This window comes from Chrysochloris asiatica, unplaced genomic scaffold (assembly GCF_000296735.1).
Source record: "Chrysochloris asiatica unplaced genomic scaffold, ChrAsi1.0 scaffold00083, whole genome shotgun sequence".
NCBI lineage: Eukaryota > Metazoa > Chordata > Mammalia > Afrosoricida > Chrysochloridae > Chrysochloris > Chrysochloris asiatica.
Window position 1 is genome coordinate 6,117,172 of NW_006408601.1, and position 23,474 is coordinate 6,140,645.

At 37.8% G+C, this 23,474-nt stretch overlaps 1 protein-coding gene across 5 annotated transcripts in view; it reads right to left on the reverse strand.

Annotated features, from left to right (window-relative positions):
• Positions 1-23,474, reverse strand: part of SOX6 (SRY (sex determining region Y)-box 6) — a 691,777-nt gene that overhangs the window by 174,449 nt on the left and 493,854 nt on the right. For 3 of the 5 annotated variants that reach the window (XM_006865786.1, XM_006865787.1, XM_006865788.1), the window contains 2 exons: positions 16,773-16,893; positions 2,277-2,356 (listed from right to left, as the gene is read on the reverse strand). In XM_006865786.1, the coding sequence (XP_006865848.1) occupies positions 2,277-2,356; positions 16,773-16,893 (201 nt within the window). Of the gene's footprint in view, positions 1-658; positions 782-2,276; positions 2,357-16,772; positions 16,894-23,474 lie in introns of all 5 variants that reach the window. The other 2 variants (XM_006865785.1, XM_006865784.1) reach the window with 1 other exon arrangement.

The following is a 23,474-nucleotide window of genomic DNA, read 5'->3' on the forward strand; positions in this document are numbered from 1 at the left end:
ACAGCAGTTTCAAAGAGATTCAAAAGAAAGAATATCTCTCATGCGTGCACACACACACACACACACACACACACAAGAGAGGACTTTATTGGGAGACTAAGTATGAAAAGCATGCTAAGAAGCTTACCAGGATGAAAAGCAGCCATTTAGACCCCAGCACCCACACATATTTCAGTCTGAGAAAACTCAGTTAGGAAACCTGAATTAGGTACAGTTAGAAATTGTGGGTAAAAACCCTGACTTCATGAACATTCTGTCACCTTAGTGAAAGAATTTGACTGCCCTGAACCACAGTTTTTACTCTAGAAAAGCAAGATTATACTTTATAGGATTAAATTTATAAAGTTATAATATGGTCAAATGAGATAAAAATCTTTACTTTTTATTATTATTATAAAGAAAACACTATATAGCACTATATATAAGAATGGATAAAAGAATGAGAAGAAGAAAGATTTTGAAGACACTCTAGTTCAGGGGCATTGTTTTGGGGGTTTTCCTTTTTCTCTGGAAGAAAAGGAGCAAAAGAAGAGGCTCCTAGGGATGAGAGAAAAGATTAGGCTTTGGTGTTTAGGTTGAATGTTTTCCAGCTTCAAAGAAAGCCTGACTAAGCAATCCAGACCCCCACCCAATGAAGCACCAATGGAAGCATTCATACCTCAACCTGTTTGTGGTTGTAAGAGTGGCCACCACCATGTTCAAAGGTGTCCAAACTCCTGCCAAAATGGTCACTTAGGCCCTTTAGCCTTGGGTTAATTTGTGGGTGAGAGACATGACCCAACTGTTTAGTAGCATAGTCAGAAACAAACAAACAAAAAGACAAAACACATTGTCAGAACTCACGAAACAGAAAACGTACTTCTAAATCTCCACAACAAAGAATCAAAAATAGAAGAGTTAGAATCCAGAAACTCTCACGAAAACCAGACACTCCCTTGGCTGTAGGATCAAACAATGGTACTGTTTTCTTATTTCTGTCTCTTGATTTGAGAAGAACACTCTATAACACAGTTATAGGAAAAGGAGGAATAGGTAAGATTTACTATGAGTAAGGTTTCTTTTTCTGTTTTTAACAACTGTAATAGGTTCCAGGGTTAGTAGTGGAAACGGTGAAGGCTTAGATGAAAGGTAGAACCACTGCTCCTGGTAGGCAACATTTCTAGCTTGGCTAGTCCTTAGTGGATAATATTTTCATGGCTTTCTGAACTAGGCTTATGACAAAAACTTCTCAAAGTGTTGAGAAAATGATCCCTTGGGTTCTTTTGCCTTGTATTTTCAGGTTCATTTGAAAAAGTTCAAAAGGATTTTTTCCTAGTACAATATTTGTACACTTTTTAAGTTCAACTCCCATAAAGAAAAGCAATCTAGAAATAAAGATGCCAAGCTAGATGCTAATCTTTGTATTGTTAAGAAAGCAAAAATATAATCATCAGTAAATTCTAAAAGCAAAATACTATCTTTAATATACTTTCCCCTGTATGGAAATGCAAGTTGTTTATTTGCATTTATTTTCTAAACATTTAAATGCTGAAGGTTTCATAGACATTTTAATGACCGTATCTTTTTGCTTTTATTTGTTAAATATGTATTCATTTCTAGAAAGTTACTTTCCAATTAAAATTTAGTGTTAGGAGGGTATAAAGATCATCTGGTCTTACTCCAAGCCTCTCATTTTACATGTGAAGAAAATAAAGTGCAGATGAATTTTTATCAACTTCCAAAACACTTTTCCACATGTTTAGCTTTGCCAAGTAAAGGACACTAATCTAGAAGTTGGTTTGACCCTGGAAAGGATGAAATACCCATATTTAGAAGCAGCATGTTTCATTTTTACCAAACACTTCTCAAACAACTTGAGAAGCAACCACTTAGTCTATGATCTACAAGAAAGAATATACTTACACAGCATCATTCACTGTTTTGATGCTTATTAATAAACACCAATCTTGACATAAATGGAGAAAGGATGCAAAACTGATATGGAAAAAACTAAGATATTCAATAACAATAAGCCCTAAAAAATACTATGAGGCTATTCACTCACCTGTTGGAGAATGCAGAGTATTAAGTCATAAAGTTAATTTTTTCCTTTAAAAACATTGAAACTGGCAGTTTTCTCTTCATTTGCAGTATGATAAGCACTTAAGGTGTTAATCCTTCTGGGTTATACTTAAAAAATTATTTAACATTCAAGCCATTATTTAGCATACAGCTGGTTAGCAGTTTCCCACTAAAGCACTGGCTTGCATCCCACATTTTTTTCTTCTGGCACTTACCTGAAGCTGTAAAGGGCTGAGTCCAGAAGCAGCAGCAGCTGCCATTGTTGATGGAATGAACTGTACAGGGTAGTTATCACCTGTCAGAGAGAACAATGCATGCAGGTTTAGACAATGCACAGGGAATCACAGCAGACAAGTACAAACATGGTCCTTGGATTGCCTGAGCTTTACAACATTGCTCTAAGCCCAAACATCTGCAGAAACAAAAGGCTTCGTTGGGCACAGACGTGCATTGCTGCCTTGGAACTTTTTGTTAACAGATAGCTGGTAGGCAAACTGGCAAAACATGAATGTGATGTTAAAAAAATTAAATGTGCAATTCAAGCATGTTCACTCCATTACAAATCTTGTAATACATCATTTTTTTAAGAGTAAAAAAATATCTTAAAGCCAGGCTGACACTCAGTACACTGAGAAAGCATTGAGTCTTTTATATTAGAGCAACAAAAACATTTTGGCTTGATAGGCAAGGAAGAGTCTTAAGAATCTTAAAGAGAGAGAGAGAGAAAGAGAGAGAGAGAGGCTATGAACTACTGGCTGTTCATAACTGTAAACTTTATTTAATAAACAAAGAAAACATTAAAATGCAACCTTTTCGATGTGAAAGTGGTGAGAAGGCAGCTGATCTTATCTGCTACCATTCAGAAATGCCTCGTATCCCAAGGAGTAGAGAGCACACTTTTCTGGATTCATGTCTGGTAGAACCTAACACAGAATCATGCATACTAGGCACTCAGCCAATACTCTTTGGTGATAATTTGATTAAATAACCACACATTTTACATGAGATATCCACATCAAGAGCCTGGCAGAGATTGAACATGCTTCAGCAAAGATCAATGCTATATCCCACTCCACACCAAGACCAAATAGGGCACATGAAGTACCCTCTGTGACCTAACAAAAATAGGCGACCAGTCGTGGCTTGAAAAAGCAAGACCAAGTGAGGAGAAGTGCATCATGATAGTAGTAACTATACTCTAAACGAACACTTATGGACAAATGACACAGTATCAGTGATTTAATGGACTATCAATTAGGCTTCAGCTACTTATTTAAAATCAGTGTCATCTACTACCTTCAGGCTAGATTTTAATAGGCTGTCCCTCCACACATTTTTGACATTTATAATAATCACACTGCTTTGCCTGAACTGTTGCACACGAACAGGATGAAAGTAATAATGAAGAGACGGTTTAGAAAGCATCAGAGTATTTATTAAAGGTTGTCCACTGGAAAGCAATAAAACCTTTTTGTTTTGTTTTGTGTTTTTTCTGCATGGACAGTAAGACCTGGAAGCTTCCCAGTTCCTTGGAACTCATCCTGCTTGCTACATGAAGAGCTAGCTACTCACTCAGCTGGCCCAATGTAAATGTTAAGTTGCTTTCACTTTTAACAAATTGTTAGCTTCTAATCTACACAGTCTCTTTGCATCATATCCATAATACCTCATCAGACCATTGAGCACAGTGTGTGTCTGTACACAGTCCAGTAACAATTGGCTTCTGATTGCATACGGGGCGCTGCTACAATGCATTCACTAACATTATATTGTGTTGGTCTCCTATGGAGTAATGTTCAAAATATCTGATCTTGTTTTTCCCCTTCCATGAGGTTGATTTTTGGTTTGCAGTGCTATATGAGCTTTTTAAAAAAGATAACTAGGCCAAATTATTTTTTATCGTAAATGACTGTCACTTTATGCTTAAATAATTCTACAGATCTTCTTGATATTGAAACTAAATTATCTGAAGAAAGAATATCCGAATCTAAACAAAATGGTATTTCTTTGGTCTACATCTTATCAGGTTAAAAAAAAAAAAAAAAATCACAAAATGATGCTGAATTAATGATGCTTCAAATACGGGGGGAGAAAAAAATCACCATTCCAACCAACATGGACTGCCTCCTGGAACATTTGAGAGCTGTTCTTTCTTTAAATATCATGCATTATTCATACAAACTCTAAACCACAATTCCACACACCCCCCCCGTAAGTTTAATACCAGTTGCTTTATTTGTACTAAAACATTTTTCATGTCAAACATATTTTAAAAAATCAAACTCCAAAAGAATTCCCTGGGGCACTCCTTTTTTCATAGCTGTCATGCCTCTATGGTATGAAATAGTTGAATTTTTTTTTTTTAATAGTTTTTGGCTTGCCAGTTAATTTATTACTATCTCCACCACGCCCTGTAGTCTTCTCCAGCTCACCTGCTGGCTACAAACAGCTTTCTTTCCATTGCTGACAAGCATTTTTATTTTTAATGTTTTTAACCATTCTGCTAGTTTGAATCTGTATATCTAAATATACTATCTCCAGAATGCTGTTTCTCCAAGATATATCTTTGTATCAACAGCAACTGTGTACATTACAGAGGAGGATTAGAAATAAAGAAAATGGCAGGAGAGGGAGAAGAGGATCTAATAGTAAAGAGAAAAATGTAAAAGCAGAAGAGTTTGGCAGAAGAGTTTTAAGAGGGTGTTGTTATTTTTAAGTACTGTCGAGTCAGTTCCGACTAGGATTTCTGAGAAGCCAGCTGGTGAGCTTGAACGGCCGACCTTGTGGTTCAAAGAGACTTTGCAGTCCAGCACATTAACCCACAGCACCACACCAGGATTCCTTTAAGAGGGTAGTGAAGTTTAATTTTTTAATAAAAAGGTTACATGCTTTTACCTCTTTAATTTTCTTTGTGTAAGAGCTGATCAAGAAGAAATTCTCAGTGTCTGACTTGGCAAGAAATCAGTCAACATGTTGTAGCAATTTTTTTCAAATTTGTTTCTGGATTTGAAATGCTTGCGTGAGGACCCATTCTTTTTAAATTTGTACAAAGGAAGATGCAGCCTGTTGGAACAGGTTGGCGTTAGGTACTACTATAATCTGCCCCTTGTTACCTCTAGTGTAAAAAGACAACCTCCAAAAGCCAATTTAAGCAATACTGCCCATTCTGTAAATCCAGCTTTACAGCCTTCTAGACTTTTCCAATTGATTCTTTTTAGTGGGAGATTACAATACAAATATAAAACAAGATTAAAAATGTATGGAAAAGTTGCCTGGCATTTGTTTGGCTTGTCAAAGTAGGTAACATTCCTTCAGAACCAAAGCAACTCAGTAACAAGGATCCTGGCAGTAAATTCAGGGAAATTAAAATGTGGTCAATGCTAACTGGGACTGAAACACGGAAGAAGAGAAACTTGGACTGAGAATCTAGAACTCAGGCTACCTCGTATAAGAATATACCTTGTTTATGTATGCCAGAAATAGATACAACTGTTTTAAAGAGTAAAAAAAAAAACCTCAGCAGTCAAATTCTGTCCATTCACTTTTATTCTACAGAAAGACAAAAGGAGACTGATTGTAGTCTCCTGACATATTAACTTTAGATAGATATCAACCAATTAGGTGAATTATTCAGAGAGGTTGGGAGGAGTAGAGGAGGAGAACACATAGAACTAGTAGAGAGGATTCCTCTGTACTGGCTTAAGGTAAGACTTCAGTCTCATATCTTGTGTTCTAACTTCAAAACAAGAAAAATATGTGCTGGACTACAAGGTTGGTTTGAACCACAAGGTCGGCAGTTCAAGCTAACCAGCTGCTCCTCATAAACCCTACACAGCATTACTATAAGTCAGAACTGATTAATGGCACTTAACAACATCATCCCTAACCATCTCACAGATTGTTCTGTGGCTAGGAGGAGGATGTTGTTGTTAAGTGCCATCAAGTTGGTCCCAACCCATAGCAACTCTGTATAGGATTTCCAAGGAGCAGCTGGTGAGCTTGAACCACCAACCTTGTGGTTAAAATTGTCTTTGCAGTGCAGCGCATTAACTCACAGCACCACACCAGAAGGATGAAAGATTGTTTAAATTGTCTAACAATTTACAGACAGACCTCACCCACCATATGAAAATATTTCAATAGCAAAAACTTGGACATACACTTGGATGGATCTTGCTTGGGTGTATGTATAAAAATGGCAGAAACATTGCAACTCTTCTGTATTCTGAAGGAATGCCACAAAAAAATCATTTATCCTTATGAGAAATCAGACAACAGAAAACAGTTGACAGGTAATAGATGGCACGTTTAGAACTGCACCCCCCCACACACCAAAAAAAAAAAAAGACTTCCAGTTTGTTCTGTGGACAATTTGACAAAAATAATTGTCAAGCGACTGTCACAACTGTAAAGGTAGAAGTTTTGTAAGAAAACCGGGAGAATAGTTAAGCTTACAGTCCAGCAATAGAGGACTCTAGGACCATAAGGCAGAAGAGCACAAGCGGAATGTGGGACCCTATCCAAAGAAGCAGCAACACCACAGATGGAGGCAGAGATGGGGACATGGAGAGAGGGAGCAGCTGAGGACTCCAGACTCAAGGAAAGAAAAGGACTAAGTGCTGGCAGCACAGGCTTGCAGAAGGTGCTCTTTGGTTGTTTAAATTGTTATCTATTCCTGAGTGTTTTTGTGTACATCTTTCCACGCCCACCCTCCAAAAATGGAAGCAAATACTGTTGAATGATGATACACCGAGGAGACTGTGATCATTGCAATGAAACTATGGTGTAAAGTCGATGTTCTCCCATGTAAACTATCATTCAGTTCACAATAAAAAAAAATAATAATTGTCAAGGATTACAGTATACATCGCTGAGATCATAATGCTTTTATTATTTCTCTGCTAAATTTCTCCTGTTCTATTCATCAAATCGTATACCAAAGATGAAAAGAGTCTTGATCCTAGGACTTTCTCTGAGATCACTGGCATTGTTTTGCATTCCTTTAGCAAGGATAAGAATCAAGCATAATCTTAATTTCACTTATTTCATAGATACATACTGACCCCTGCCCATCATTTGAAAATCTATGTAATTTGTTACAATGGCAATTAATAAGATGCAAATGAAATGTTGTACACGCATCCCATTTCTAGAAATTGCCTAAAAAGATAAGCCACAGTTCATGCTTTAATGAGAGTTCATCAATGATGCAGTCTTCATAAATGACTGAGGGCGCCATGTCCATCACCACCAGTTAGACAGAACTGACTAGGGCTCACAGGGCCTTTGGGTGTCAGAGGAGAGCTGTGCTCCAGACGCCTTTCTTTCAAGGTGCTCTGGGTAGCATTTAAAACAATTTAGACTCTTCATAAACTAATTCAGCTTCCTGGGTGAACACACTTTCTTCATGGACTTCACTCTCTTATTTCCAGAATGAGGAGAGACTAATCTGAAAAACATCTGGAATTCCTTGATCCCCAGTTGTTGTTGTTGTTGTTGTTGTTAGGTGCCTTCAAGTTGGTACCGATCCACAGCGACTTTATGCACAGCAGAATGAAACACTGCCTGATCCTGGGCCAACCTCACTACTGTTGCCACGCTTTGAGTCCATCCATGCTGCCACTTGGCCAATCCATCTCGTTGGAGGTTTTCCTCTTTTTCTCTGACCCTCTACCTTGTTGTTGTTGTTGTTATGTGCTGTGGCGTCGGTTCTGACTCATAGCAACCCTGTACAGGGTTTCCGAGGCTGTAAATCTTTACGGGAGCAGAAAGCCTCATCTTTCTCCCACAAGAACAGCTGGTAGTTTCGAACTGCTGACCTTGTGGTTCGCAGCCTGATTCGTAACCAATACGCTACCAGAGCTCCCTTACCAAACATGATATCCTTCTCCAGAGACTGGTCCCTCCTCACAGTATGTCTACAGTATGAGAGACGAAGTTTGGCCATTTTGGCCTTCAAGGAGTACTCTGGCTGCACTTCTTACAACACAGATCTATTGGTTCTTCTGGAAGTCCATGGCACTTTCAATATTCTCCTCCAACACCACAATGCAAAAGCATCAATTCTTCTACGGTCTTCCTTATTTACTGTCCAGCTTTCGCATGCATATGAGGTTATTGATAATGCCACGGCTTGGGTCAAGCACACCATAGTCCTCAACCTAACATCTTTGCTTTTCAACACTTTAAAAAGTTCCTGTGCTGCAGATTTGCCTGATACAATACGTCGTCTGATCTCCTGACTGTTGCTTCCGTGAGTGTTGATAGTTGATCCAAGAAGAATGAAGTCCTTGACAACTTCAATCTTTTCTCCATTGATAAGAATGTTGTTTATTGGTCCAGTGGTGAGGATTTTTGCTTTCTTTACATTGAGATGTAATCCATACCGAAGGCTGTGCTCTTTGACCTTCATCAGTAAATGTTTTAAGTCATTTTCACTTTCAGCAAGCAAGGTTGTATGTATATAGATTTAATTACTCAAGTTTACCAACTCTAATAGCTAGACACCTCTGCCTTGAAATACTCTAGGATGAAGAAGAGATGGCTGGTTTTACAAAATGTCATTTGGATTACCTCTCACACATAAATCACATTGTTTTCACAGAAGATGCACTTTTCTTAAAATCAAACACATTAGACGAGTGTGGAATATCAAATAAGAGTACTTCATTGTGAATTTTGCCTTTACTAATTTCTAAATGGAAAAACTTTGGAAAAGTTCATTAACTTATTTCAATTTCAGTTTTGTTTAAAAAAAACAAACACTAAAAAGAGATAATACTACTTATAACTTTGTATCTTTAAAATCATAGAAATCTTTATTAAACACAAATATCTAAATATGAAGCTATTGTTTCTCAACCTAAGCCTTTGTCTCTTATTGTTGGTTGCTTGCTGTTGAGTCAGTTCTGACTCAGAGCAACCCTGGATAGTGTTTCCAAGGAGCAGCTGGTGGGTTTGAACCATAGAATTGTGGTTAGCAGTCCAGTGCTTATCCTACAGCAGCCCATCAGGACTCCTCTATCTAGGTCTATACAATTCTGAAGGCAGTGCTTCCATTTCTCTAGCGCTCCCCTAAAGAATTTGGTGCTCTTTGATTTATACCATGACAGACCAGCAGTTTTGGCAATGCTGAGGGACTCAAATCATGTTCCTGTTCAATGTCCTTGAGTTTAGCAGACAAAGAGAGGTCTGGAGGGGCAAGAGAAGGGCTGTAGGGTGGATGGGATAAGGTTTCCCAAGGAAATTCTTGTAGGACAGTCCTCGCTACCCATAAAGAACGTTAGGTGCATTGTCATGATGGGAAAAATCCTTGGTGAAACTTTCCTTGCCTTTTTCTCACCAATGCAGTTTTTAATTTTCTTAACACTTCTTAATAATAAACCCCTCAAATCATCTTGTATCCTTCAAGAAAATCTATCAAGATTACTGCTTTGTAATCCCCACAAACAGTCACCATAAACCTTTTATCTATCCTCTCTGGTTTAAATTAACCAGCCCAGTTAATCCCCTCAGAAACTACTATTTGATTAGGCCTTGCTCTCTGGATCCTACTGGTAAATTCAAGACTCATCTCCAGCTACAATTCATTCCATAAAATTGAGTTCATTAGCTTTGATCTTGGTTAAAAGACTGAGGCAAAGATCAGCCCTTTGAGCTAGTTGATCATACACCACTTTGGACACCAACAAAGCCAAAAGCTTGCTTTAAGCCAAGACGTTTGCTTAAAATTGAAAATGCCAAACCATGTGAGACTCCACCTTTAGTAGCTATCACATAAATGGTAATTCTAGTCTTCCTCCACCAGTCTCTGGACTTGGGCCACTGTTTCCTCATTAGTCGATGCTGACAGTCTTCCTTCTCTTCGTTAATCTTCACCTTCCTTTAAAAACTTGACCAATATGCAAACTGTTGTTTTGCATAGGCCAGAAAGCCTGTAAACTTGTTGAAAAACTTCAATAATTTGGAAAGGTGCCCACTTGAGTTTCGTTAAAATTTGATATTACCTCTAATGTTAAATCATTTTTTCCCATGGCACAAAAAGTATACTTTTTTTTTTTTCTAAAGACACCTTCTTTTGACTAAGACAAGCATACATGTATTACAGAAAGAATTTGTCTGCAGCCACTCATTGATTGCAGAGACATGTTTAAACACATTTTGTTTTGAATGAACCCATGCATGTGTGAATTGGAACTGTAGCAATACTTTTTGGCTTACCCCTTTGTATATAGTATACTTTTCTATGCATAGAAACATTAAATAAATATTTCCAGATATAATAACACCTCTTTAACATAGTAATACAATAATAATAATGTCTGGATGCACATCTCACAATAATGCTGTTATTATTATTACAAACCATTGTATATGCCTCAAAATTTTAATAGATTTTATGGGGCTTGGAACCATGGATGTATGTGTAATTGGACTTTGCCTGAACTGTGATGACACAGATGTAGATACAGACATACGTATATAGAAAGCATTTACAGAGTAGGCTGCTAACTGAAAGGTTAGAGGTTTAACTTTACCCAAAAGTGCCCCTGATGACAGGCCCAGAGGTCTACTTCTGAAACATCAGCCCTGAAAACCCTACAATTCTCCTTTGAGATTACTATAAATTGGTATCGACGCAATGGCAACTAATTTTTTAAAAATATAGATGTATATTGATGCATTTAAGTTATGGTGTTAGAAAAGATGATTAAAAGTACCATGGACTGCTAGAAGAACAAACATATCTGTGTTGGAAGAAAAACAACCAGAATGCACCTTGGAAGTCAGGATGGCAAACCTTCATCTCTCAGACCTTGGACATAGTGACAGGAAGGACCAGTCCCTGGAAAAGGTATCATGCTAGGTAAAGTGGAGGATCAGTGATAAAGAGGAAGACCCCCAATGAGACAGACTGGCACAGTGGCAGCAGCAATGGGCTCAAGATTAACAACGATTGTGTGGATGAGGCAGGACTGGGGCAGCATTTTTTTCTGTTGTGCACAGAATCGCTGTGAGTCAGAATCGACTCAATGGTACCTTGCGACAATACATACATATTGGTTTGGAGGTTTGTTTTTGTTAAGTGCAGTTGAGTCAGTTCCAACTTATAGTGACCCTGTATAGGGTTTCCAAGGAGTGGCTGGTGCACCTGAACTGCCAATCTTGAGGCTCAAACCAACCTTGCAATCCAGCACATTAACCCTCAGTGCCATACCAAGATACTTTCATGGGAGATCCTAGTCAATTGGTCTAATATGGTGTTATTGCTTCCATTCTAGCTTCTAGTTTCTTGTGTAGTGCCTGGGGTCTTAAAAGCTTGCAAACGGCCAGCCAAGATACAACATTCTGTCTCTAGTTGCTAGGAATGACAAGGAAATAAGAAAGTAGAGACTAAAGTAGAAAATGGACTATAATTGCCTCCATGAACCCGTTCTTCCTTTGCCATGAGACCAGAGCAGGATGGTGCCTGAGTACTGTTTTGATCCGACTCTAATGCAAAACAGAATGTCAAATTCTCATGGCATCTAGATTTTCTGAAACCATGGAGGCTAGATGAACCCTTGAAACTACTGCCCTGAGATTATCTTTAAACCTTAAACTAAAAATGTCCCCTAAAGTCTTCTTTGAACCAAATAATAGTTTTAGCTTGTAAAGAATGTATGCCTTGAGCATTGTTCTCTTTTAAATAACTACCCATATGGGATAGAAAGGACAACTGCAGCTAATAAGGTTAAGTCAGGAGCTTAGGAGGCAGTGACTTTATGTTAATGGGGGAGGAACAATTTGGAAAAGGAGGGGAAGAAGTAGTACATTCTTGGTTGTACTACTTGAAGAATGTAATGAATGTCTCTGTACATATAGAAATTATTCAATCGATGTATAATCTGCTGTGTATATTTTCAACAGCACTAAAGAAATAATTTTTGGAAAGGAAGCATGAAGTGTAGTTGTAAAATTGCTTTTAGTCACCAGGCAGAGGAATACAATGGGTCAGTTAAATGTTCAGCTTTAGGATGCTTCTAATGATTAAGAATGTTGTTTAATGGGCCAGTTAAATTTCCTGTTTCATGATGAGAGTCTACCCACAATCCTAGAGCTTTACATTTTTAAACATTTTTACACATTCTACCTAATTTAATCTCCATACTGTCACTGAGGAGTAAGCAAATTATGCCATACTTTACAGATGACAAAAAGAGATGTTCAGCAACATTAATTGGCATGTTCAAGCAAGAATTAAATAAAGCTATCTATGTAAAACACATGTGTCTGGCACACATTAAATATTCAATAAACATTAGCTGTTATCATGTTATAACTCAGACGTAAGTGAAGGATCCAGGTGCAAGGATAGATCCTATTCTTAGCATATTTGAGGAAACTTCAAGGGCACTCCAACAGTAATTGTTCTGAAAATCCCAAACACAAAGCACATGGTCATCTGTATCATTCCTGGTACGTGAAGGAGGCTATTTATTGTTTTCATGTTTTAGGTAAATATTTCTGGATCTGATATGTACTGGCAACTGTGAAATTGGCTTATTTCTTAATTTTCTCAAATATCACATTGTGAAAGAGGAAAGCAAACTCACGTCTGGGGTTTGTGTTCTGGGCCTTGACTATGTATCCCTTTCAAGAAAGATGTCTCTTAATAATAAAACCAGCAAAATAATAACAAAAAAAGTTAAGGGTTAAAACTCAATGCAGCTGTTTCTAGGGAGAGCAATCTCAAAGATGTTCCTCTGAAGTTACACAATCCCAGTAGCAGGCAATAGCCTTCAACAACTCACTGAAGTAGAAATCTTCCTGGGTATTCATTGCATACTGGGATTTTAAAATGCCTGAAGGAGAGTGAAGGCCCTTATCAAAGATGACTATGAAAACTGGTGTAGTTGTGACTATGGGTTTGGAAATAGTCAACTTTAAAGGACACCGAACATCATCCCCAAGGGAGTTTTTGCTCTCTCAAATCAAAATGATTACTTATTTAGATGAGGTCATAAACACTCTAGCATTACTTCAGGTTATGAGGAAGGTGGAAAGGGATCCATAAAGAGGGGGAGAATTTGTTTACGGAGGGCCATTTATTTTTTTAATTTATGAAATTCAAGGTAGTGCCTGCTCATTTTCTTGTTTGTTGTTATTGCTGTTAGATGCTATTGAGTTAGTTCCAACTCATAGCAATCCTACGCACAACAGAGCAAAACACAGCCTAGTCATGCGCCATCCTCATAATTGTTATGTTTGAGCCCACTGTTGCGGCCACTGAGTCAGTCCATCTACTGGGAGGTCTTTCACTATTTCACTAATCGTCCATTTTACCAAGCATGATGTCCTTCTCTAGGGACTGATTCCTCCTGACAAAATGTCCAAACGCCAGTGAGAATATCTAAGGAGCATTGTGTCTGTACTTCTTCCAAGACAGGTTTGCTTGTTCTTCTAGCAGTCCGTGGTATTTTAATCAACATCGTAATTCAAATGCATCGATTCTTCTACTATCTTCCTTATTCACTGTCCAACTTTTATATGCATGTGAGGCAACTGAAAATACTGTGGCTTGAATTAGGCTCACCTTAGTCCTCAAGCTGACATCTTTTCCCTTGAACACTTTAAAGAGGTCTTGTGCAGCAGATTTGCCTAACGCAATATGTCATTTGATTTCTTGACAGCTGCTTCTATAGTGTTGATGGCAGATCCCAGCAAAATGAAGTCCCTGAAAACGTCAATCTTTTCTCCATTATCATGATGTTATTTATTGGTCACGATATTTTGATTGGTTTGGTTGGTTGTGTGCCATGGAGTCAGTTCCAACTCACAGAGACCCTGTATAATGTTTCCAATGCTGTAAATCTTTACAGGAACAGATAAATGTATCTCTCTCCCATGGAACAGCTGGTAGATTCGAACTGCTGATCCTTGCAGTTAGCAGCCCAATTCATAGCCCTCTACACTACCAGAGCTCTTTGCTTAGGGAACCAGAATAAAAATTTATGGCACATTTTCAAGGATTTTATATGTGACAAAGTTACTCTCTTGTAAAAATTTAGTAAGTATCGCATATGTATTCAGGTGACGTTACTGAAACTCAGTTTGGGGAACAATGTCTCTGTAGTCTGGACTCTAATGTAGTGGTAATCTTCTCTCTCCAGGTCACGTGCATAACAAAGCAACACTGCAAGAGTAAGTCTTTTAAATCAGCAATTTCTCAACTATTAGAGTAAAAAATACTAGTTTAATCCATTTTAAGCATAATTTTGAGATACAATAAATCCTACATTAACCAAAATATTTTTTAAATTGAGAGTTCTGATTAATTAAATGATCTGATATAACTCAGGGATCATCAGAAAATAACTTCTTGTACCACCCTAGCTTGTGATTAAACATCTTCCTACATATCCCAAGCCAGTGTCCTGCCTTAGCCAACAAAGTTTAGCCAACATTTATAAACATAACTTTTCTAACTCAGCATACTACTTTATGGACTCCTGGTGTGGCACTACAGGATCCAACACTGGACTGTGAACCACAAGATCAGCAGTTCAAATCCACTGTCAGCTGCTCCTCAGAAAGCCTATACAGGGTTGCTATGAGTCAGAACCAATGTGACGAAACTTAACAACAACAACTACAACTCTATGTTGCATCTCTTGTCCATGGAGGTAATTTGCTCCTGTACAATTCACTACCAATCTCCACATCCTTCTCAGTTACAATCTCATTAATGCTGTTTGAGAGACTTTAAAAAAGTGAGCCTAAAAATAATTATTTGAAAATGACAACACTGTGATAACAACATTGTTGCTGTTGTTAGCTGCTGTCAAGTCTGTTCCAACTCACAGTGACCCTGTATAGGGTGTCTGAGGAGTGGCTAGTGGATTTGAACCACATATCGTGAGGTCCTGTACTTATCTTAGAGTGCCATACTAGGACTTCTTAACAAAATTAGGGCAACAATATAGTCTTAAAATGTCGAGGTCACATAACGAGTCCTGGTGTGGCCTGTAGGCTAAACTCAGGCAGGCTAGCTACAAAGTCGGTTGTTCAGACCCAGAAGCCGCTCCTCAGAAACCCTATACAGGGTTGATCTGAGTTGGAACTCACTCAACAGCACATAACAACAAGAGAAAACAAGACTGATATCTGATCTGAAATTTGAAGAATTTTAAGTTTGCAAACACTGAAATAAAATGAAGTTTCCACAGACAGTTCATTTAGAAGGTTTGTAAGACTTGTACAGGAATGGTAACTCGGACACGGACCAAACCAGTACATTTCGTGAATGCCTATGTTCCAAGGGAAATCACGATGAAGAAATAGTTACTAAGGTTAAGGCAAGTCTGAAGTACTAAAGTGACAAAAAGATTTCCTCTGGCAAAATGCACACCTGTCCTTAACTTGGACACCAGTTTCATAGCAGTGTAAGTGGCTCTAAAGAGTCCACTCTAAAAAAAAAAAAAAAAGGAATTTTCAGCAATTTGATAAGCACATTTTTTTTTTTCACTCAGGTACCCCAAAGCCAATCTCTTAACATCTTATTCCTTAAATCATTTGGGTTTTGCCACAGACACATTGTTTCCTCACAAGGATAAGAGTTCTCCACCAATGTAGAAAATGAACAATGGTAAAAAGTAGTCTCATAGAGGCCAACCCCAGTAGGGTTGTTTTTATGCTTTTTAGCAAGCGTTCTGAACAGAATTTTAGTCAAGTGATTTATATTCTGTTATTTATTTAAGCATATTAAATAAAATGCCTTTGTTCACTTTGTAAAGCCCATAACTTAAAGAAACTACTGCATGCACATTCAGTAGTTAATGTAATCAGGTTAATATGTTGGAAAGAACTTGACACAAAAATTATTAATGAGTAGAACAAGGTCACTACTTCTGAGCTTAGGTCATGTGCAAAGAATGCACAAATGAAATTAAGGTTGACTTTTATTTACTTGACTATCTTCTTACATTGGATTCCTTTGGCAACATATCTTTAAACATTTAAAACGCTGTTTACAAGGAGGCTCTGAAAGAAGCTTCAAACCATTACGGCTCTAATTGAATTCCCCAGGAGTCCAGTAAACTCAGAGGAATAAAGAAAATTCATAACATTTGGTAAATCATTTCAAAACATATCTTACTGCAAGGTTATGTGACCTGTTTTTTTTTGAAGGGGGAGGGAAAGGAGAGGTTGAAAGATGAATGAGAAAATGTTGCTGAATGCTTCATTATTTACACTAAAATCCAAAGAATTTTACATATTAGTGGTAAGCTAATTAAATCAACCCAGTTTGTACTTTTTTTTTTTTCCTCAAGAGAAATCAGACAACAAACAATGACAGCATTTTACACTGTATGTGACCAGTCTCTCAGGGCAAAATGCTGTCAGGAGGAAGAAAGGCTCTTCACCCAATGGTAATTATCCATGGAAAGGTATGAGAAAGAATTGACAAAAATGCTGTAATCCCTAGGGAAAGTGGCAACTCATCTGTAAATTCAGAACAAATACAAGTGGAAAAGAAAAAACAAAAGTCTTTAGCATCCAACTGGTTTATTACTTTGCCCCTTACCCAAATTGTAATTGTACTTTAAAATAAACTTTAGTGATCCTTTTATTCATAATTCCCTTGCATACACCTGTGTTTGTTGTGACTACTGAGGATGACATGTGGCTCGTAGCATTTCCCAAAGACTGTGGAATCCCTCTCTACTTACCTGGTTTGTATGTTATTCCAGGAGGGAAGAGGAATCCCTGTTGGGCCGCAGCAGCTGCTGCCAGGGTCCGCTGGTCATGTGGAAAAATTGGGATCATAAGCGGAGGCATGTGACCCTGAACCTGCTAAACAGAAGAGAGCCTATGATCAGACAGAGAGCAAACGTATGCCAAGTATCTGTTTTCACCACTGGTGGTATACTGGTACCCACATAACCACTCAATTCCAACCTCATTCCATATCGTGCCCTGAGAGAATTCAGACAAATTCCACCAAACCCTTTTTCCTAGGTCCCATTCGCACACGGGGGACATGACTTGACTGTGCATTTGACTCATTCCTGTTTCTACCAAACTGTAGTTAATGGTGTTCTTCACTCCCCCACCATTTTTTCCCCTTTTGTTTCTGTGTTGTTAACAAAGAACTAGAGAGATCAATAAGTCTGCATCTTTTCTTGTATTGCACAATGCTGGAAGGTTTTGCCCTTTCACCTGCTCCACAGTCTGTGTTTTATTTTGAAAATATTATTTAGTATCCTTGGTCAAAAAATATTATCTAATTGTTGTTATATATTCCAAACGCTGTATCTCTCCAGTTCAGGTAGTCTATTTCAAAGCCCCACTGCATTATGTTAAACATAGAGCTGTTCAGATTTAAGGCTACTACATCTTGGCTCCCAATTAAACTAATATTCTTTGCCATACACACCTCGATGTAACATATAAATTGCCTGTCTGGCTAAGCAGTTTTACAGCTTTATGGACTACCTTGTAGCTCCGTAATTATGGAGTTGTAGTCAGAGAACATTTCATAATAAATCCTCCTATATCAAATGTCATTTGACCTCAATAAATGTATCAAAGAGCACAAAAATGCAAAATAGAAAATCTTCACTCTATATCAGTATTTGTATTCCATATAAAGAAAATAAGAGCTATGACAGAATCATGCCTGTGAAAATCACATTTTAATTTCCTAGCTCTCTTCTGTACTCTATGCCTTCTGCCCTGATTCCAGGATAGCATTACAGGATGGTTTTTTTGTTTTGTTTATTTATTTCCTTTTATAGCATAATTTTATAGGTGGAACTATCAAGAGTTTTCTTATTTAAAGATTAAAAGCAGAATATACAAAAAGAATTACCTGTAAGTTCAAACAGTGTTTCTGGCCTGTGTACTAGCATAAAAGAGCTGCTTTTTATCCTTTTTCAGACATAAACCTTTACCAGTAATTCTACTGACCCAAAACCTTTCTCCTGTTTAAATTCCTAAATCTTCTCTTTAGGCAAAATTCCATATCTGGCTTATGACCCTGTTTAAATAGCAACACCTTGCCTTGCTCTGTCTGTCCCTGTTCCCTCCGCAGCCAGGGACATATTGCAAGAATGCTTCTATGTGGGCCTAAGAGGTTTCATTTACCAACAGCTTTTCTCTGGGGAAAGCCCTAAGATGTGGGTTAATAAAGGGCAAGCAAAAAATAAACACTTTACAGTATTTTTCTGAATTCATTTCTCAGGAAAATCAACTTATAATAAAAAGGTCTTTGTGCAATTACTACCTCGCCAGTGGGGCGTGAAAGAAACTAGCTTTGGGCAGCTATTTCTTTCATTTTAGCTGAGGTAAGCCCTAGTTTTGTACATTAGAGTACAAACTTAGCCTGCTTAAATTGGAGCTGATCCCCTAGTGCCTAGGTCTTGCCTTAAACCCTAAAGAAATGCACTGGGATTGTTGCATGATTCCAGCTTGTAGTGATCTGATGCAAACCTGAGACGTCAAAGACGAGCTAAATGTTCTGTCAGGAAATAAAGAACAATATGCTTTGGGGTGACAATTGTTTCATGCAAGAGTGCATCCAAGATCATTTCAGTTTCTTCTAAAAGAAAACAGGGTCTAGCATTGTATAGAACCTAGTGTAGATGCTTCACACTCTAAAGGACAAGAGAAAGGTGAAGAGCCTGGGCCTCACTTTATTTACAAATTAATCCCCTGTTCCATTTAACAAATGTTTACTTGTTACTACTTTGTATTATGGTTCTTAGGAAGTAATTGGGAAAATGGGTGGTATTTAGCATGGAATAGAGAAGATATAAGGGTTGTCTTCAAATATTTGAAGAAATGATATGTGGAAGGAATATCAAGCTAAGTTTGAGTGGTTACATAAGGCAGAAATTAGTCTCAGTAGACAGGAATTACTTGGGGAGTTCAAAGTAAAAAAGAATGTTTCATTAATGAATTATCCAAAAATCACTCGGATTGAAAAGGCAGTGAGTGTCCTTTCTTTACATACCTGGGTCAAGTGAAGGCTGTATATGTCCTGATTTAGAGATGCTTTAAAGGAAATAACATTATGAAGAGCCTGTTTAGATAATGACCTACAAGAGCCTAACTTTATTATAATTGGGTGATTGTTTTTAAAGGTCAGCGTTAAGAAGGTAGTATTATATAGTCAATCTTATGTTCATTCATTTAACACCTACTTTTGAGAACCTTTGTTTCTTCAAAGACTTTGTTGTCAAACAAATCTGAGCTCAAATCCATACACTACCATTTGTGACCTCAAACAGTTACTTAACCTTGGTGAGTCTATATTCCACGCAGAAAAGCTAAAACTAATGATAATCTTACATCGTTATTACGAGTACTAAGTGGACAATAAAACTACAGATGGCACCGTGCCTGGCACATAATAAGAGCTCAGTAAATGTTGGTTACTTGTTCTTTTCTTATATAGTTTGCATATTTAATAACTAGAAAATTTTCAAATTACTAAGAACACAAGAAGTGTGGCTCTTAGCCATGACTCCACTTCAAACCAGAAAACTTGAGCCAATGAAATAATTTAGTTTGGAAAGCAGAGGTGTGCCATGTTCTTAGCAAATACCATGCCTCACAGATAATTATCCCATTCTGGATATCTACAAGATCATGAAAAACAAGAAGAGGAGTTTTATTACAGACTCACTTGAAGTCATCATATAGGTTCTTAAGTATTATTCATTTAATGTAATTCCAGAATAAAAACATAATTTTATTTTTGTATTAGTTACCAAGCAATACAGATCAGAAGGCAATGTCAGTTAAGAATGAGAGAATCAGAGTTTAACTCTTGAAGTTTGGTGTCTGAAAATATTTCCTTTGTAACTAGAAATGGACATGAGATGCCTAGGTAAACTAGCTAGGTTCTTTTTTAATCTAAAGAATAGCTGTTGTTTAGTGCTGCCTAGTCAGTTTTGACACATAGTGACCTGTGGAGCGGCTGATGGGTTTGCAGTTCACACCGACCTTATAATCCAGTGCATTATTCTGCAGCATATGAGCTGTAGAATTTAAGGAAACTCTCTTCTGTCTGTCACATTTTACAAGGTACGTATGTTGTTGTTGTTAAGTGCCACTGAGTCAGTTCTAACTCATAGCGACCCTATGTAGGGTTTCCAAGGAGCAGTTGGTGAGCTTGAACTGCCAACCTTATGGTTCAAGCTGACTTTGCAGTTCAGCGCACTGGCCCACAGTACCACACCAGGACTCTGTTGGGCACCTTAAATATTAAATGTTAACCCAGGAGCAGTTGAAATAAGCCAAGAGACAAGGTAAATAAGGAAAGACATACCATCAAAGAGTTGGGATTAGAGATGATCAAATCTAGCAGTTCTCAACATGCAGTAAGTGACTAGCAGTATTATGTCATTCGGGACCTTATTAAAAAAGCAAATTCTCAGGCTTTTTATTAGCCTGATTATCAGAAGAACTAGATGGTGCCCAGCTATCAATAGCAATTGTTCTGAACAGAGACACAATGCAAAGTCCTGAACAGAATGGGAGAAAAATTTTAAACAAAATTCACATTCCTAAAAAAGGCCATGTGGACTGATAGACAGCAGAGAACCCCCTGAGACTCTCAGACTAAGATTCCATTTGACTGAAGTCAAAGCTATTTTTGCAGGTCACCAAATAATAGATTGGCTTGTAAGATCAATAGTATCACCTGTGAGTGACAGGTGCCCCCTTAAACAATCAACTAAATGAAACCAAGTAGTTAACATTTAACGAACAACAAAAATAAGGAGGCAAAGAGAGGACGGGAAGCTAGATTAACAGAAACAGAACAAGCAGAATGGAAACAAACAGACTGCTGACACATTGTAAAAAGTTCTAGATGGCTCTATAGCCTGAATCTTATGAATCAGTCCTATCTCTTCTCACTTAGTACCCAGCACAGTTAGACATCAATGGTTACTGTCGTTAATTTCAGAAACGTATTATAATAATTCATTGTTATTGTTGTTGTTAAGTGCTATCAAGTCAGTTCTGACTTTGTTAGTAATAATCATTCAGCTCCAAATGTTAAAGGTGTCCTTAGCTTATTTTAAATAAAACAAAATGTGAAGAGGTGTTTTTTAATTAGGACAAGTCACAGTAACCAGTTGGTGTTAAGTGCCACAGTTACAACTCATAGCGACCCTGTATAAGGTTTCCAAGGAGTGACTGCTGGGTTTGAACTGCCTATCTTGCAGTTAGCAGTCCAGTGCTGATCCTACAGTGCCACACTAGGACTCCAGATAAATACCCAATACAAATGCAGGCTGGGAGAAAATAATGAAAACCTCCTATTTTAGCTCAAATTGTTGCGGTTTTTAAGTGTTTTGAAATCGGTTCTGACTTACAGCAAGCCTGTGTAGAGTTTTCCCAGAAGCAATTGGTGGGTTTGAACCACCGACCTTGTGATTCAAACTGACCTTGAGGTCCAGTGCTTCTCCTAGAGTGCCACACCAGGACTCCTAGCTCTAATTACAGAACTAATAGCAGTGATAACTACAATAATCACAGCAGATGGCAACTCTAGGATCAGCACTAGACTGAGAACCACAAGGCTGGCAGTTCAAACCCACCAGCTACTCCTCTGAAAACCCACAAAGGTTCTTAATGAGTCGGAATCGACTTAATGGCACTTAACAACAACAACAACATGTCTAGGACTGGGAATGCGATTTATATGTCCTATCTTACTGAATCCTCAAAGCCTTATGAAGTACTTAGGACTATTACCCTTACTATTTTAATAGGAAAGACAAGGTTATGAGAGGGTGCATAACTTGCTCAATTAAAAAGTGAAGCCAGGACTCAAGTTCAGGGGAATCAGGCCCAAGTCTGTAATTTTAAATATCGCATTTTATTAAACGTGCGAAACAGACTGAAATGAAACAGGCAATAGAATTAGATGTGACATGATTATCTAACCGAAAATTTTACTAATAAAATAAGACTCACATGAAGTTGCGACAAATAGGAGGGAACGGTTTACCAAGTTCCCTCCAAGGTAATCGCTTTCCAAAATTATAGAACAGCACAGCCAAGATGTCCACATTGATACAGCTGACCAATGGTATTCAGATTTCCCCAGTTTGATGCTATTCTAAAGGAACTGTGTGTCTTAGATACCAGCAAGCATAATAAAGAGCTAAGAATACTTCCAATTAATATCCTGGCATGGTACCTTAGGATAAGCGCTGGTCTGCAAGGTCAATTTGAATTGCAAAGTCCACGGTTCAAATTCACCAGCTGTTCCTATGACTCAGAACCAACTCAATGACACTTAACAACAACAACCATCATTAATAAAAAGCTTAGGACACGACCCACTGCAAATGATATGAGTGGAAAACATAAAACAGCAGTTCTTCTATCATAACTTTCCATCTATTCTGATGACTAGAAGATTACCAGGTTAAGTTAGGGCACATTTGGGAAGCAAAGGTTAGGATGAGGGTTAAAAAAATTAAGTAGGGCTTGGTGGCCATATAGGCTTCAAATAAGAACCCACATATTTTCCTCCTCTGTAAGTTGTGGATCAGATTCACTGTGCAGATTCTCAGTGCTCAGAGGACATGAAGAATTTTGAAGATACAGAAAAGTCCCATATTGCTCTGAAACATACAAACATGCCTTTTCTTTTCCTTCCCACCAAACTATTTTACTCTTTGCTTATATGCCACAAGAGTAGTCACAATGGAAACAGCAACCCCAAAAAAATGTTTTACTAGAGAACAAAAAATAATAGAATTCCCCTCACTCCATCTAAAAATGACCAGTCTACACATGTCTTTTCCCAAAAAGTTATGAAAACTACAAATATCTTATTTTTCTCTTAAATATAGCTTTCCCTAAGCACACATTCAGAGATTCTTTAATTATCTTATAGGTAAAACTGATCTTGTGAGTTCAACTAGTAAAACCTGACGTGATCAAAATTATATCTTTGAGCATGAAAACAGCATTATTTTTATTGCTTTGAAAGTAAGCACTAACTGGCTAGGTATGTAACTTGAATGACTAATGAGAAGTAAGGCATTTCATCATGGGTGAAGTTTAGTCAGTGCATCATGCAAGAAATAAACTGTATCACCCAAAGCAACCGAAGCCACTGTTACTGAGTGGATTCCAATGCAGAGCGCACGCACAACTTTCTCCACATTTTTCTCCTATGGAGTGGCTGGTGGGTTCCAACTGCTGACCTCTGGGTTAGCAGTCAAGCACTTTAACAGCTACATCAACAGGGCTCCTCTCCCCAAAGCATAACTGTCCATTATTTCTAAACTTCTATAATCCTTGTCCAAAGCTTTTCACCTTTGAAAAGGGTTAATAATAAACACATTATTGATCAAATCAACTACGTGTCCAAAATTTTTAATTCTCACATCTTTTTGTGA